The sequence below is a fragment of the Myotis lucifugus genome, unplaced genomic scaffold (genome assembly GCF_000147115.1).
Source record: "Myotis lucifugus unplaced genomic scaffold, Myoluc2.0 scaffold_12, whole genome shotgun sequence".
Lineage (NCBI taxonomy): Eukaryota > Metazoa > Chordata > Mammalia > Chiroptera > Vespertilionidae > Myotis > Myotis lucifugus.
In genome coordinates, this window is record NW_005871060.1 from 5,981,230 (window position 1) to 5,995,993 (window position 14,764).

At 44.0% G+C, this 14,764-nt stretch overlaps 1 protein-coding gene across 11 annotated transcripts in view; it reads right to left on the minus strand.

Moving 5' to 3' along the window:
• Nucleotides 1-403: 403 nt before the first annotated feature.
• WDFY3 (WD repeat and FYVE domain containing 3) overlaps nt 404-14,764 on the minus strand; it is a 246,985-nt gene continuing 232,624 nt past the window's right edge. For 10 of the 11 annotated variants that reach the window (XM_023750385.1, XM_023750389.1, XM_023750388.1 and 7 more), the window contains 7 exons: nt 13,868-14,047; nt 10,891-11,073; nt 9,814-9,910; nt 7,192-7,521; nt 6,472-6,583; nt 5,874-6,071; nt 404-3,756 (listed from right to left, as the gene is read on the minus strand). In XM_023750385.1, coding sequence (XP_023606153.1) covers nt 3,633-3,756; nt 5,874-6,071; nt 6,472-6,583; nt 7,192-7,521; nt 9,814-9,910; nt 10,891-11,073; nt 13,868-14,047 — 1,224 coding nt within the window. In that variant the 3' untranslated portion in view covers nt 404-3,632. Of the gene's footprint in view, nt 3,757-5,873; nt 6,072-6,471; nt 6,584-7,191; nt 7,522-9,813; nt 9,911-10,890; nt 11,074-13,867; nt 14,048-14,764 lie in introns of those variants that run through there. The other variant, XR_002828161.1, reaches the window with a different exon arrangement.

Sequence of the window (14,764 nt, forward strand, 5' to 3'; positions counted from 1 at the left end):
GGTGATAGATACTTCACTGTTGCTTACTTTCCCCACAACCATGCAATGCGGTCTTGGGGCATAGGTCCACTCAAGTGAGAGGGCCATGCCTCCCAGAAGTCACTTTCCTCTCCCTGCGGCGGTCCACACACAACCGGGAAGCTCAGAATGCAGGAAGGCTGGAATTTAGAGATGGATCAAACTAGCACTTGAGCCAAACTTAATAGCTAAACTTCTGCAAGCTGAGACCTTAAGCAGGTGCTTTTGAAAGATATAGTCACAACTATTAAAAAACTACACAAAGTTTAGGGAATTATTAGACCTCAGTTTTCACAAAGTTTGGGGATTATTAGATCTCAGTTCTGCTTTCTTTTTCCTTCCCTGAAGAACTGGCTTAAAAACAACTTATTTTTTTTTTCATGGATAGTGAATAGTAGGTATTTATTTGAAATAAAAAAAAAAGTACCTGGACTATTAAATTTAATCATGTATTGTAATTGTGTTACTCTACCTTTTTGCATCAGAGACAGATATACAATGAACATTCAGTTATCACACATTGCACACTAGTAGTAATTCTTCAGGCCTTTTACATAACCACCAAACAGGTATTGAATTCTGCAATATAGTACAAAAGTCCACAATCAATCCAGTCTTAGCCAGTATCTTCAATTTACTTCTGTTGCTGTACAAATAATTGGCCATTTCTAGGGCTTACAAGTTAATAACAGGACAAAAAAATATACATTGCACTGACACAAAAAGTCAGCCGTGTTAATAGTCATGCAACAAGTAACCAAACTTGCTGAAATTAAAAATACTTTCTAAAAACAGTTGTAACGGCATAAATATTTTATACACAGTTCATTTACCAAAAAAAATGTATTTAAATGATACAAAGCAAAAATAAGTTTCTACCAACTTTATACATAAGAAAGTGCAAAATAACTTATCTAGAGTGTTTTGCTATTACCCAGACGGATGGCCGCTATGGGCAGCTATTCTCTTCCAAAGCATGACATTACAGTAGCACACCACACACGTTAGAACACATGGACGAATAAATGACTAGATGGGCAGATGAATGAACAAAGGATCGATGGAGGTCAAGCAGGAGCCTGTGAGGTGCTCTCAGACAAAGAATCAGACCACATGGATGTGGATGTGCAGGCTGAGAATATAGGTTGGCAAACAAATTTACATGGAACACAGGAAGACGTTCAGAGAAACGAGTTTATGCATGTGAGTGTACTTGTATATGTGAGTGATCTGTGATTTCTGCATTAGACACTAACACGCACACCAAACCCCACTGAACAGAACAGTTGCCCACAGCACCAGCTGCCAGAGGAAATACTATCACAAGAGTTTTGGTTTCCATCTTCTGGTCAAGGAAGTTGTGTTGGAAAGTTTAAAAGTGTTCATCCCATATAACTTCATATTACAAAGAGGAATAACCTTTAAGTAACTACATACACACATTCATATATTCAAGTCTTTAAAGAACACCTCTGCCATTGGGTTTGGGGTAAACATGGTTCATGTACACAAGGAGGACGCTTCTTTGAAAAAGTGTAGAATAACACTGCTACAACTCTTCTATGGGGCTGGGCAGAGGCAGAGCCCACAGTTATGCGATAGCATGATTCCTGCAAGTGTTGAACATCCAGTATTATTCGTTAGAACTAAAGTAAGATGGGGGTGGGAGGGCATGGGAGGATAAGACACAGAAAGGAAAACAGAACACAACTCTTCTTCAAGTTAAAGTATTAATGCCAATAATCCTTTTTATTAACAAGTATATTTGAACTTTTAGAAATGGAAGTGTTTTAATCAATTCTGATATGTAATCATAAATAGACTGTAGGCTCAAACCTGGGTAAATAAAGGTTTAAATTTAGTAAGCATAAGGCACTAAAGCAGCCTTTATATTTTCTCTTGGAGACCTAGTTATCAGGAAGAACAAATTTGTTCTTAAGCTGGTTTCAGCCCATTCGGTACAAGATTGCTGTTGTACCAATGCCTATTTTTGAACGCATGTGCATATATGTGCATTTTAGTGCATAAGTGTGCCTGTCACCAGGGCCTGAAGATGAAGACTTGGGAAAGCCAAAGCCACTGTCCTGTGTACGGTGCCTCCATGGGGGTGTGAAGGCCTGTCCTTCCTTCCTTGGGCCATAAAGGATTCTACATTTCTCAAATCACTGGGCTTTTAGAATTGCTCATAATATTATCACTAAATATCTGAAAATGTTAAAATCTAGATTAATTGTTTCATTTGTTTTATATATATACATATTTATGTACATAACACACATTTTAAAAAATCCCACCACCAAAGCCATTTCTCTGTAAACTAAGCTTATCTCTTAGCCCCTACCAGCTTTAGTCTCCCTGGATCTGTGTGTTCTGTTACCAACTAGTAGAACAAATTAAATAACTAAATATTAAAATACTGTAATTATATTCATAGCAAAAAACAAAAAAATAGACATTGATACAGTATAAATCTCACTGTTTTCAGGTAGATGGCATTAAATGGTAAAGGTTAATTATAAGCAGTTCTGACATGATCCAGTTTTACAACAAGGTTTATATGTTAATTCTGTACACCTTTTTTTTTTTCACCCTTTTTTGAAAATAAGCTATAGTAGAACTTTTAGTGTCACCAAAGACACATACTTACTATGTTCTATGCAAGAGAAGTTAATTTGGGTTACATGCAATTATATTGCCATTAGTTGAGGCAGGGCTGTTTCCCGCATCACACCGATCCCCTGACCACCTCTGTGCAATGCTAAGAAGGTTTGCTATGACCAAATGGCAGTCCAAACAGACGCTTACCGGGGCCTTGTGACATCAGACCAACACTGAGATGGTGTGAGCCCGGTGCAAGATGCTCCAATATTTCCAGGGTATCTTAGGGCTGGACTCCTTTTGTCCCACACTGGTTCCTAAGGAAGGCCCACATTATTTTGGTTACTAGCCTATTTTAAGTGAAGATACTGTGGGCCAACTTGAAAAAAACAACAACAACAAAACATTGGGCACAGGATGGATTTGAAAGGGGTGGGGGAGACCACAGATAATGCCTTTGAGGATTAAAAAAAATATTTATAATTAATTGGTGAGAGATGTCAGACAAACCATAAGAAGTTCATTGAGTTAGTGGTTTAGTTTGAAGTCTCATGTTACAGGCAGTGAAGTCCTTATTTAGAAAAAAGGCCTTTATACCTATTTACAATATACACAGTTACTTGCAAAGAAGTCAGATTTACAACCATTTTCTAAAAGCCTTGTTTTGTTGTTGGTTTTTCCAAATAAGGATGAGCAGCTCTATAAAAATGATATACAAAGAAACAACAAAACAGTGACTGAGGATTTCCCCTTGGAGACAGTGATGTTTACAGGGAGAAGCGGATATTGACAATGTTGCTCCTAGGAACCACCTCCTATTCTTCTTGTGCTGGTCACCTGAACAGTGTCTGTCCTGTTACTGTATTCTTCACCCGTTTATCCAATGATCCCTTTGAATTCAATACCCCGAGCGTGGTGTCCAGTGATGTGTAAACGGAGACTGTCTGATGCCTTTCCGAGTGGGACAGGGAGCTGGGAGGGTCTACAGCCGTGGTCTCCAGTCAGCTTGTGAATCTTCAACAATTCCGAGGCCCGTCTTCTGAACCCCTCTCATGCTGTAAGTTGTAATAACAGTTCTGACAAACTCGCACTGGGGATGAGATTTTCAAGCGTTTGATTTCTGATTGAAACCGACTGCACCTGAAGGAAAGGCAAAATCCAGTAGTTATAGGTCTGCTCCATGTTTGATCACTGGGCTGAGAAACACTCATTTGAAAATCAGAAGGAAATCTTGCAGCATAATGCCAAAGACCACATAATGCCAGGTGAATGCCAAAGACTGTATTGGTTTGTGTCATGGGCTTGGCAAGGGACCAAAAGAAATGCTGTATTATTTGTTTCAGTCTATGAAGAAAAGAAATATTAAATCAAGGTGGGCTATTTGACTGAGGAGAATTATAAAAAGTTAAGATTCTCCTACAGGATGAAGTCAAGGGATCTGGGCAGCTGTGTGGCCACTCTTCCTGGGTAGGACCGCTTCCCATGCCCTGTGAACTCAGAAGCATGCCAGTATCTTTACCTGGAGCTTGACTTTTTCTCTTGGCAGAGACTTACTACCCATTTTAAAAGACACTTTGGCCCTGTCCGGTGTGGCTCAGTTGGTTGAGCATCATCCCTGCACCAAAAGGTCACTGGTTCAATTCCCAGTCAGGGCACATGCCAAGGTTGTGAGCTTGATCCCCAGTAGGGGGCATGCAGGAGGCAGCCAATTGATGTTTCTTCCTCCCTCCCTTCCTCTCTCTAAAATCAATAAAAACATATCTTTTAAAAAAGGCACTTTGGTCACTATCAAGTTCCTTTGGGCATTTAAACACTTGGTTTGATCCACGCCTTACTTGTTTTTTAAACAAATAGTTTGGCTTTTTTGTTTGGCCCAAATGTTTTCATTTTCTATTTATTTTGATAGAATTCCCTGAAGTAGATTATACTTAAGAAATGTTCAAATTCTTTTAAAAATATTCCTGGAATAAAGCAGTGTATGACCTTGGACATGGCATTTAATCATTTTAAGCTTGGCTTCTCACACGATTAAAATACAGAATTCTATTTCCTCTATTAATCTACCAATAAAATGTCCAGGGAATAAATGGGCTACCAACAGAAGGGGTTTCCAGCACTGTTCCTGGACTCTGAGAAGATCAGGAGTGCTGACAAGCTCTCTCAGCAACTGAAGGGCATGGACTTCAGGGCGGGCCACGCCTCTGGGACAGCTCTGCCTTCTGTGCCTGCTCTGTCATCATCAATCACTGTTTGGTTGGTTTTTCAAATAAGGGCTCCATCCAACACTGGATAGCAATAGATACTTTAAATAATTACTTACATTTAAACAATATTTTGAAAATTAAACTGCAAAGAACAGATGTGTGCCAGTGGACTATTGGAAACCACTAGGTTACTGGGTTTTATAGAGCGGGCTTCTCAGAGCACAGAGCCACAGGCCAGAACCCTGTGCCAGCCTCCTGGGAAGTCCCATAAGGAATGGCTGCAGTGACTTCCGGGCCCCTCATCTTAAATCAGACTTCCCCAAAGGAAAGCTTAAGACATTAAGCTGAAAAAAAATCAGTAATTATAAATACCTTCTGTTGAACATCTACACAGCCAGAATCTGCACATGGCACTTTATAAACCTCATATAATGATTTCATATAATTCTCTCAACACCTCTGTGAAGAAAGGGATAATCATCCACATTTTAAAGATGAAGCCACTGAAGCTCAGGGTAACTCGCCTGGGATGACACATGGACAGCAGTCCAGGGAGCATTTGGTCAGTACAACCAAAAGACCACACTGCTTCTGATAAGCCAACACCTACAAAAGCCTCAATAACTGGTTCAAAAACAATTATACAACTTGTGGTGTCTGTGAAAGCATCTCTATAGCAAGCTACAGAAGGTATGCTATATTTAAGTAAAACTGCAAATGCACAAAGCATAATATAGTACTGTTTTGAAGACAACATGGAGAAGAGAGTGCAATTGGTGAGGGTGAAAAGAGGACTTAAAATGAATCTATAATGTTTTACACAGAAATACAATCAAATATTAGCAACTTCCCATTCTGAGTCCTGGGTGGCCCGGTATGACAGAAATATTTCACAATTGTAACAATAAAGAACAGAGAGAAAGTGAAGACAGGGTTAGACTGACAGCACACGGTAGTGAGGCCCAGGAGCAAATCAGAACCTACGCACTGGGCATAACTGACATCCTGAGAACTTAACCCCCAGGAACTCAAAAAGTGTGTATCTCATCTTACTTTTGGCAGAAGAGCTGGCCGCAGTTCCTGCAATGGTGCCGTCTTTCCGTGAGAGAAAACCGCACCGAGCAGCCCGAGCAGCTGTCCCCTCCTTCATCCTTCACCCAGTGGTCAGCAGCAGAACGGCCTGGCTGGTCACTCACAGACCAGCTGAACACTCGGCCTCGACTGTCACCCACGAGGATCCTACTGTGATCCCTGCAGGAGACACAGCACAGAGCCCCTCAGGGACGGCTCTAGCACAGCCATGTGGCTGAAGGTCTTTCTGTTACTCTGCAGCTCTCTAGTTTTCAGGGGGGTGGTGTGGTGGTGGGGGTGTGTGTTGGGGTGAGGGTCATGTGTAGGAAGAGACAAAAATAGAACTGGGTCTGAATTTACACTTCTGTTGCAACTCTCTTTGGATCAAACCTTGCTGTATCTTGGAAGTACAGAGAAGGCAAAGCTGTTTTTTGTTTAATTCAGCATTCAAATCTACAAACTTCTGATTTGTCTTTTTGAGCCATACTATGAACTGAAATCTGTTTTCCCTGAAGACTGTGGGTCCCGGCTCAACAGTGGACTCAGCTGGATGAGCAGCTGGAAAGGGCCTGACACTCACTTGGAGATGCCCAGGGCGGTGATCTCTGCGGGGTGCGCATTGTCCTTCCGATCAAAGGCCGTGTGCATAGTCAGCTTACTCCTGAACACCAGCTGCCGTTCCCACCGGTACCCTGCAGCGGAAGACATGACATACTGAAGTGAGGGATGCCAACGTGTGCTAGGTGTACCCTAACATGGTGCTCTCAAAAGTTAGGGTGCTACAACGTACAGTTACAGCAGCTTTTCCGACTCTCAGCAGCTGCTGCCTCGGTTGAAGGTAGAGCAATCTAGCTTAACACTGACCCTGGGCCAGGTCAGAGAAAGCCTCATTTGCAAAGACGAATACAGAGAAGGGGAAATCTTCCATGCAAGAAGATAACAACTTCTCCAACTGAGGACCTTGCCTCTATCTAAGTCAAGGCAAAGTTTCCTGTGAATACAGTTTTATTTATCTGTAATCAATAATTTGCCTATTTTCAAAAACTTTCATGATGTGTGAATGAATGAGGTTTTTGTTTTGAGGTACTTTTCTTTTAAAAATGCCAAACATACTGCAACACCATTGTGGGATATAATCTCTACATTCACTTTCCAGAAGAAGACATTTCAGAGGCCTCTGTGGGTGGCCCAGGTCATAGGGACAGGGCTCAGATGCAGCCAGAGCCCGTTGCCCCATCCATCAAAACGCAGAACACCCACAAAGAGCCCGACAGAGACCCCCCCCCCGACTTCAAATTACCAGGCTTCAATCTGCTGTAATTCCGAACTTCCATGAGAGTGGGGTGAGGGTGAGGATGGTTAAGGGGACCCTGCAAGTGGGCTCGGGTCTGGCCCTCTGAATAGTTCACAAATATGAAGCCATCTTTCTCATCCAGACTGAGCTGGTCAGACCAGCGCCTGGAGTCATCGGAGCCACTGTCGGTGCACCAGGCGGCCGTGGCTCGGCAGGAGGCTGCCCGGGGCCTATGGCTGGTGCTGGGGGGCTGGCTGGGCGCATCCTTGGGATCCTGGCTGATGCTCTGCTCATCGGCTTCTGAATCGCTACTGTCCTCATCCTGGGCTTCCTGTCCTGTCATTGGGAGGATTAGAAAACATATGGACATTAGAATTAGACCCAGCTGTGTCCCACTGGTGTTATTCCTCTATCAGCTGAGACACAGTAGACATTGTATTTTAACATAACAATAAAAAATTGCCAGAATTTTCAACTGGATTACATATAGGAAAAAAAACCCTGGCAGAATTTCCGAGTTCACAGAACGCTTTGGCCAAAACATTCATTCTTTCACAATCTGGCCAAAACCTTTGTGAATTTCTCATTTTCTCACTATCTGCCTCACACTCTCTACCACAGTTCAGCTAGACGGTTTCGTCCACACAGCCTGGCTCCTGGTGGCTAACTATGCACATGCCATTGGCTCAACCTAGAGCCATCTTCCAATCTCTGTGTGTTTCCATGTTATGTATCTTTCAAGGCATGGCTTAAACACTTTGTTCTCTGAAATCTTACCCGGTTCCTGCAGCAGAAAGTAACTCTCTCCTTTGGACAGTCTTTCTATAAGACAGTGGTCAGCTCAACAGGAGGGGTCCCAAACACAGTGCCTTCCACATAGTAGTCAATATAAATGACAACACAGATGAATTACTGAAGAAAGCTTTCATTTAGTAAGCTTTTTGTTTTTTCCCCTTTCCATTTCCTCACCTCAACTCCCTAGCAATAAAGTCTATTGGAGCAAAAATTTATGAAAAACATATGTAACTGGAAAAGAGGAGAACAAGAACAAGTGTGCAAGCACCAACTCATTACACATACATATTTTTTAGCAAGATAAATACTCTTTGGCCTCCCTCTGCTCCTAACACCAGTAGTCTAGTTGGCTAATTTAAGTGGATTTTTTTCACCCTAATGGCTTGGGATTATGAGCTTTCAGGTCTCCAGACAAGGAGGCTTGGAAACAGCTTTGATTTCCAGGGAACCACTGGCTTGTCTTCACTTTCACCCAAGCAACTACCCTCAACTCCCAACTTCTGCACCGTCCAAAGTCAACCCATCCCGTGGGCTGCTCTCCGCTCTCTGTCAAACCCTGTCTACAATACGTCTCTCTTCCCTGAGTTTGACCCCTTCTTCCATCTCATCTTCCACTGTTCTTCACTTAAAAGTGTTGTTAAAGGAAGGGAATATGACCACATCTCACTGGGCTTAATCCACTGACACAAAACTGAACTCTTATGTTCCCAGACACTCAGATGGCCTTTTCAGTGGAGCCGCAGTTGACTATGTAGAAATTTACATGCATCAAAGTAATACAAGCATTAAACTGCCCTGTCCCTCAGATCATTTGTTTTCTGGCAAACAGAGTAAAAACTACTTTCAGCTTACAAAGAGAAGTGATTTGGGCCTTTCTGATAATAAGCCTTTTCCCTTAGTAACTCCCCCATGTTGTCAAACTCACACTGAACTCCCCATGCACAAAAAATTAACCACAGAGAAACAATCAAAAGGTCAAACCCGAAACACTTTCTGGGAAGACTGTTGCAAAAATTGTTCTAAATAAAAGGGGGGTGAGTTCTCTGGACATGAGCGACCCAATGCAGATCTCAGTCTGGCTTTACAGCCAATCATTCTGCATAGCAGGGGTGGGGGACGTCTGGCCTGTAGGACATAAAAGGCCCACAAAATCACTTGGTCGGGCCCTGCCCAGGCATTAGGGGTAAGTTAATTAAATGTGTGACCAAATATAGCAGGCTATGGTAATTTTGTATGGCCCGAGAATGATGTTATAAATATGCAAATGGCCCTTGGCAGAAAAAGGTTCCCCACCCCTGCTGCACAGGAGTCAGCTATCTCTCTAGTTCACTGGAAAATGTTAAAGCGCTTCACAAATAACAGATGACAGGCTTCTGTCTGAATGAATGCCCTTCCTGAGCAGGCCCAGGGCAGGGACACTGTTTACCTCTGTTCAGTTTACAAACACCATGCCACCCGGACATCCATATCGAGCCCGCCAAGTGACGGGTGGAACTTCCGGACGTGGCCTGAGGTGTAGGCCGTCTATTGTCCAGTACCTCGGCCTCCAGGTCCTACTTCATAGTTTAGAACTGAGAGCCCAAGCCTGTGGTGCTCAAAGAAGCTAGTAACTTACACTGTTAGGTGGAGCCAACTCCAAGGCCCTAACCACTGCGTGCTGCCCAGGGAACTAGAGGAAGCCCAGCATGAGCCCGGCCACTTCCACAGCAGCTGGTGGCTGTGCTGCTATGGCAATGCCCAACCAGCTCAGGCTCTGGTTTACACTGAAGTTTATACACAATCACTTCAAAAAACAGGAAAACTCTTATATAACATTTTAGGAAATATAAGTACCTATTTGTGCTTCTGGACAGTCTTCCTGCATTTCCAGGGCTTCTGTGGGCTCCGGAGCTGGTGTTTCAGGAACTTGCAAAAATTCCATTCTCCAAAACTGAATTCAAACAATGTGCATGTTACTGGGTGAAGATGGGGCCTCGGGGTGAAACAGAGGACTGACATCACATAAACAGTGCTTCCCATGCTGTGTTTGAGGAGATGCTAATGGGTGTTTCATGGTGGAGGGAAAAGGACTGTGGTCAGTAAAGTTTGAGAAACATGGTTCAACTAAGTACTCTGTTTTGTTTCCTATAAAAACACCTGAGAGCCTTGCATATACTAATATGTCCTCTGGATCTCTAAGAAGGCATTCTGTAACAGGGGTCCCCACACGCCCTCGCTGCCGGAGCTTGGCACAATGCCTCATGTTCCCAGAGAGAGCGGCTATCTAAGGTGCAGGGTGTGGCAGGGGAGTGGCTGACGGCAGCCTCATTGTGGCAGGCTCAGCTGACTGTGACTAACAGGGCAGCGATCAGCTGCCCTTTGCTTTCACAGCATACAATGAAAGAAAAGAAGCACAAAGAAAAATCTCCAGGGAGAAAAAGCCCAATATTAGAACAGACCACAAAGGAAAACACTGTAGGTCCCATTTTCTGTAGAGGCCCAACAAAGACAGCTGAGAGAAGGTAGACTATCTCGGATTCAGGGGATCATGCAGGATTGCAGCCAGGGAGTGGGTGACCTCGGATTCTCTGTAGAACAGAGACAGTCCCTGTCTTCCTAAGAAGTCATTCGTGGGCCCAACAGCCAGTACTTGCAGTTTGTACGTTTACCAATGCAAGGTGCCATGGAAACCATGCTTATCGGCCTACGGGTGTCACACTGTCGGGTGGTTAGCAGCACTGACTACTTGATGGGAAGAGCCGCGTCACTGACGTGCCCATGTCTGAGAACAGTGGCTCAGGCCTGAGTGTGAGCGAGAGCTTCCGGACCACGTCACAACCTGTGCAGGTGCCCTTCCATGACGGCTGCTCCACGATGTCAGCTGCACTAGGGCAGTGGGTGTCCTAATACGCTTTCCTCACAGTGACTTACCCGGACCACACCGTCTGAGTGTCCCGTTACTATGACGTTCTGGGTGTCCCACTCGTTCATCTCGGACACGCAGCAGCAGACGATCTGCTGGCTCCTCCCTGTGAAGGTGTTCACACTCACGACGGGGTTCCCGTTGATGCTCCACACGTGGATGTACGTGCCTGCACAGGACACAATGTCCCCCTGGAAGGCAAGGAAACTCTCAAGCACGACGTACTGCATCCTAGTTCCAGAAGCAAATGAAATCCTTGGCCAGCCTCTCAAAACCCCTTTCAGTCCTGTGACTAGTGACTGGGTGATTTCTGAGGAAGCCTGGAATTCAGTGCTTGCTGACTTAACAGAGGCCTTTTTAAGAATTCAAGGCTGAGTGGCTGCGGCCAAGGGGACCTCATGGAGACAACGGTAGGACTTCTGTGCTGTCTGTGCCCAGCACAGTGCTGAGTAAGGCACTCCATGCCAAAGCCACCTGAGAAGGTGAGCTCCTCCCCTCCCTCCACTGTTTACAAAACCGATTGATACCTTTCTTATAGGGACGAGAATCCAGCCCCACTTAATTTTACGAAGTGAGTCCAATGAAAACCACAGGGTCAAAGGGAAATCCTGCAGTCTAGATACAGCTGCCTCTCTCTTTAGTAAAGAAAAAGATGACATCTTGGTAACAGTGTAAGAGACTATTTAAAAACTTGTATTCACAGTAGGGTGGGGGAATGAGAAAAAAAGAGATGAAAACTGGTATATATGTCACTTGGCAAACTGAATAAACCCTAAGACTCCCAGTGCTGATAATTCAGGTTTTCTTGAGTTCCGAAGACAAAAAAGTTTTTCCCTCAAATTTTACCAGGCTGGGGTCCACCCAACGTGGTGAGAATACAGCTCACGACTGCTAAGGGCATTAAGACGCTTCCTGAAGCATCTCCTGCTTCCGTTACTAGTTACTGGAGCGGACCTTCAGACGTTCCATTGCGACCTTGTGCATTTAGCCAGTGCCAGTCCTGCTTTAGTAAAAAAGCTTAAGTGACTGCTTACTATCACAGAGTGAAGATGTGAGCCCAGCTCTCTGGCCCTAAAGCCTGGACACCACACCATGCTGCCTCTCATCCCTGAGCAGCCTGTCACGATGCTCACTACTGAGTTTAGAACCTACTACCGTTCTCCCTCCTTCCCTTCCTCCTGCTCTTCCACCAAGATGGTGAAAACCCAAACAAATATAATACTCAGCAAAGCATTGCTGTGTCTGCCTCTGCATCGGCCACTGAATCATCTGTGACAACGAGAGCCAGCCTCTCCCTCCTGTACTGAGCAAGGCTTTGTCGATGACCCCAGGGCACCTCCATTAGAGAGCATTAGACCAACCCTGTGGTTATGGGGTGAACATAAGAGGAGGAATCGAAGGGCAAGCAGCAAGGCAGCTTAGGTCCAAAATGTAGACTGAAATAAAGCAGACTTAAATGGGCTGCAAAAATATAACACGAATAGAAATCTTTTAATGAGTTTTTCCCCCATGAATTATTAAGAGGTTACAAAAACATCTCACAAGAATAAAACCAAACACTTTTCCATAGTGTTTGCAGCAACTATTGCAATCCAATGGATGTATATTGGCTCAAATAACTACTGACTATAAGCAAAACTCTCAGTATTTAAGTCAAGAACCCCAAAGCAAGGTGCTCGGAATAGCGTGACCCCGTGTTTGGCTCAGAGCAGCACTGCTGGGCCAGAGCAGTTCTGGTGCACTGACATGTCAGTAAAACTTAGGCACAGATGTTGGCAGGACCAGCCCTAGGTGCTCTTCTGCAAATACCTTAAACCTTTCCAATACACCAAAACACAAATTTGACTCTTTACCCCTGCACACACCCCATCCACCGCCAACCCTGGTTACTCTTACTGTTATCAGACACTCTAATCTCCATTCACCAGAACTGAATTTGTATCTTTTTCCTTTTTCTTTGAATGACTACAAGGTATTTGACTAAAAGCATCATATTTAGTATCTTCTGGTAGAAACTAAAGATGTAGCATCCCTCAGAAGGAAAGCTGTCTGCTTGGGCGATGGTATGATGTGGCTAGGGCTCTGTGTCACACACGATGACTCTGGGGGGAGGGGATCTAAGGAGAGAGGTGGGAATGGGCAGATACGGCTAAGAAGTGATGAGGCTGGGGGAGCTCTGGTTGCTTTGCAAGACTGTTGTGCATATGTGGGCATACGGATGTGATAACTTGTCCCTTGGACACAGAGACCTCAGCCTTTGTAAACCTACCCCTAATTATCAACACATCTTAGTGACAATGACTACCCTCCCCTTTCCCCACTCAGGCAGGCCTGGTCTGCATGGGGGCTCCTAGGCCAGTGCATTTATTTATCCCAACTCATTTCATTTGTCTGTATAATATCCTTTGTTAACTTTGCACCGGGACTCTAGTCTATAATAATAAAAGCATAATATGCTAATTAGACTGGATGACCTTCTGGAAGAAGCCGGGGCTGCGAGGGAAGCCCGGGTCTCTGGTGCCAGAGGGAAGCCGGTGCCAGCAGCTGGGGGAAGGAAGACCTACTCTTACACGAATTATGTGCATCGTACCTCTAGTAGTTCTATAAGAATTTTTTTCTTGTTTGAGTACCCAAATGTTATTTTTTTCACTTTACATAATAATTTGAATATATTTCATAAAAATTTCAACACAATTGTAACATTCTCAAGAAATTCTACATATTCCTTGTTTTTAAAAACCACCTATTCTAGAATGTTTTGTTTTGAACCAAGTCTTGCTCTTTGAAGTATGCAGCACTGAATGAATTTTAAGACAGAACTGCTGAGTTACAAACTTTAACATCCATTTGCTTTTACAAACAACACATAAATCAAGGAAATGAGTCCTTAACAACCAAGAGAACACTCAGAGTCATCTTTTACTTATGTTAGCTAGACCTACTTGTTTTCCTAAACATAAACCAAGAGGACAATTTACTACTTACTGTTAATTCATTGATACAAAGAGCAGAAACCGGAGCTCGGTGGCCTCGAAGCTGGGTTAGGAATGACAGTTTGTTCAGATCCCAGATGATGCAGGTTCGGTCACGGGACCCGCTGACGATTATGTGATAGGCAAATGAAGCTGTGGCACAGGTGACGGTGTCGGTGTGGCCAAGCAAGGCCTATAAAGGAGAACAGAAAGCTCAGGCTGATCACAGGGACTATGCAGCTGAGGGGGGCAGCAGACCCTGGATGCACCAGGAAATGACAGCATGTGTGCTGGAATGAGCACCAGGCGCAGCATCTAGAAAGCCTTCATTCTGCTCCTGCCAACTGTTCTTACCTTAAGCCACTGGGGGTGGGCGGGCAGGGAGCAACCTGGAGGCTGCAGTCTCTGTTTTTATATTAATTCTTTCCTGGACTTGGGCCAGTATCTTGGAAGGAAGAGAGAATAGTACTACAACCCAGCTTGGTTTCTTTCTACCATTTCTATGTGGAGATGTACTGATTATGGCCCCTAGAATACAGAAATTTCAGCTCTGAATCTATTCTTTCATGCCATCAATTCCTGTTAAGTTCATTGTAAGGAACTGCAATTGGATGGATTTTTTAAAAAATATACAAACTGTGAGAACTGCATGGTTGTGGTACATGGTCCCAGAAGATAAAGGGAAAATGTGGCTCTTATGTGCTTGTTGAGCTGTCACTAAACAGGAGACACAGACATCTGTGCCCCAGAGGGACTCCTTCTGCAAACTAGATACAGAGCAGAAACTTTTCTTTTGCTGGAATAGGAAGAGAAGCAGGACCCATGGAAATGCCAATGCGGGCAAATAAGTATTTTGAAGAAAATACAGTTAGGAGTTCCTAACAGTAATCTGAATTTACTGTTTAAGTAG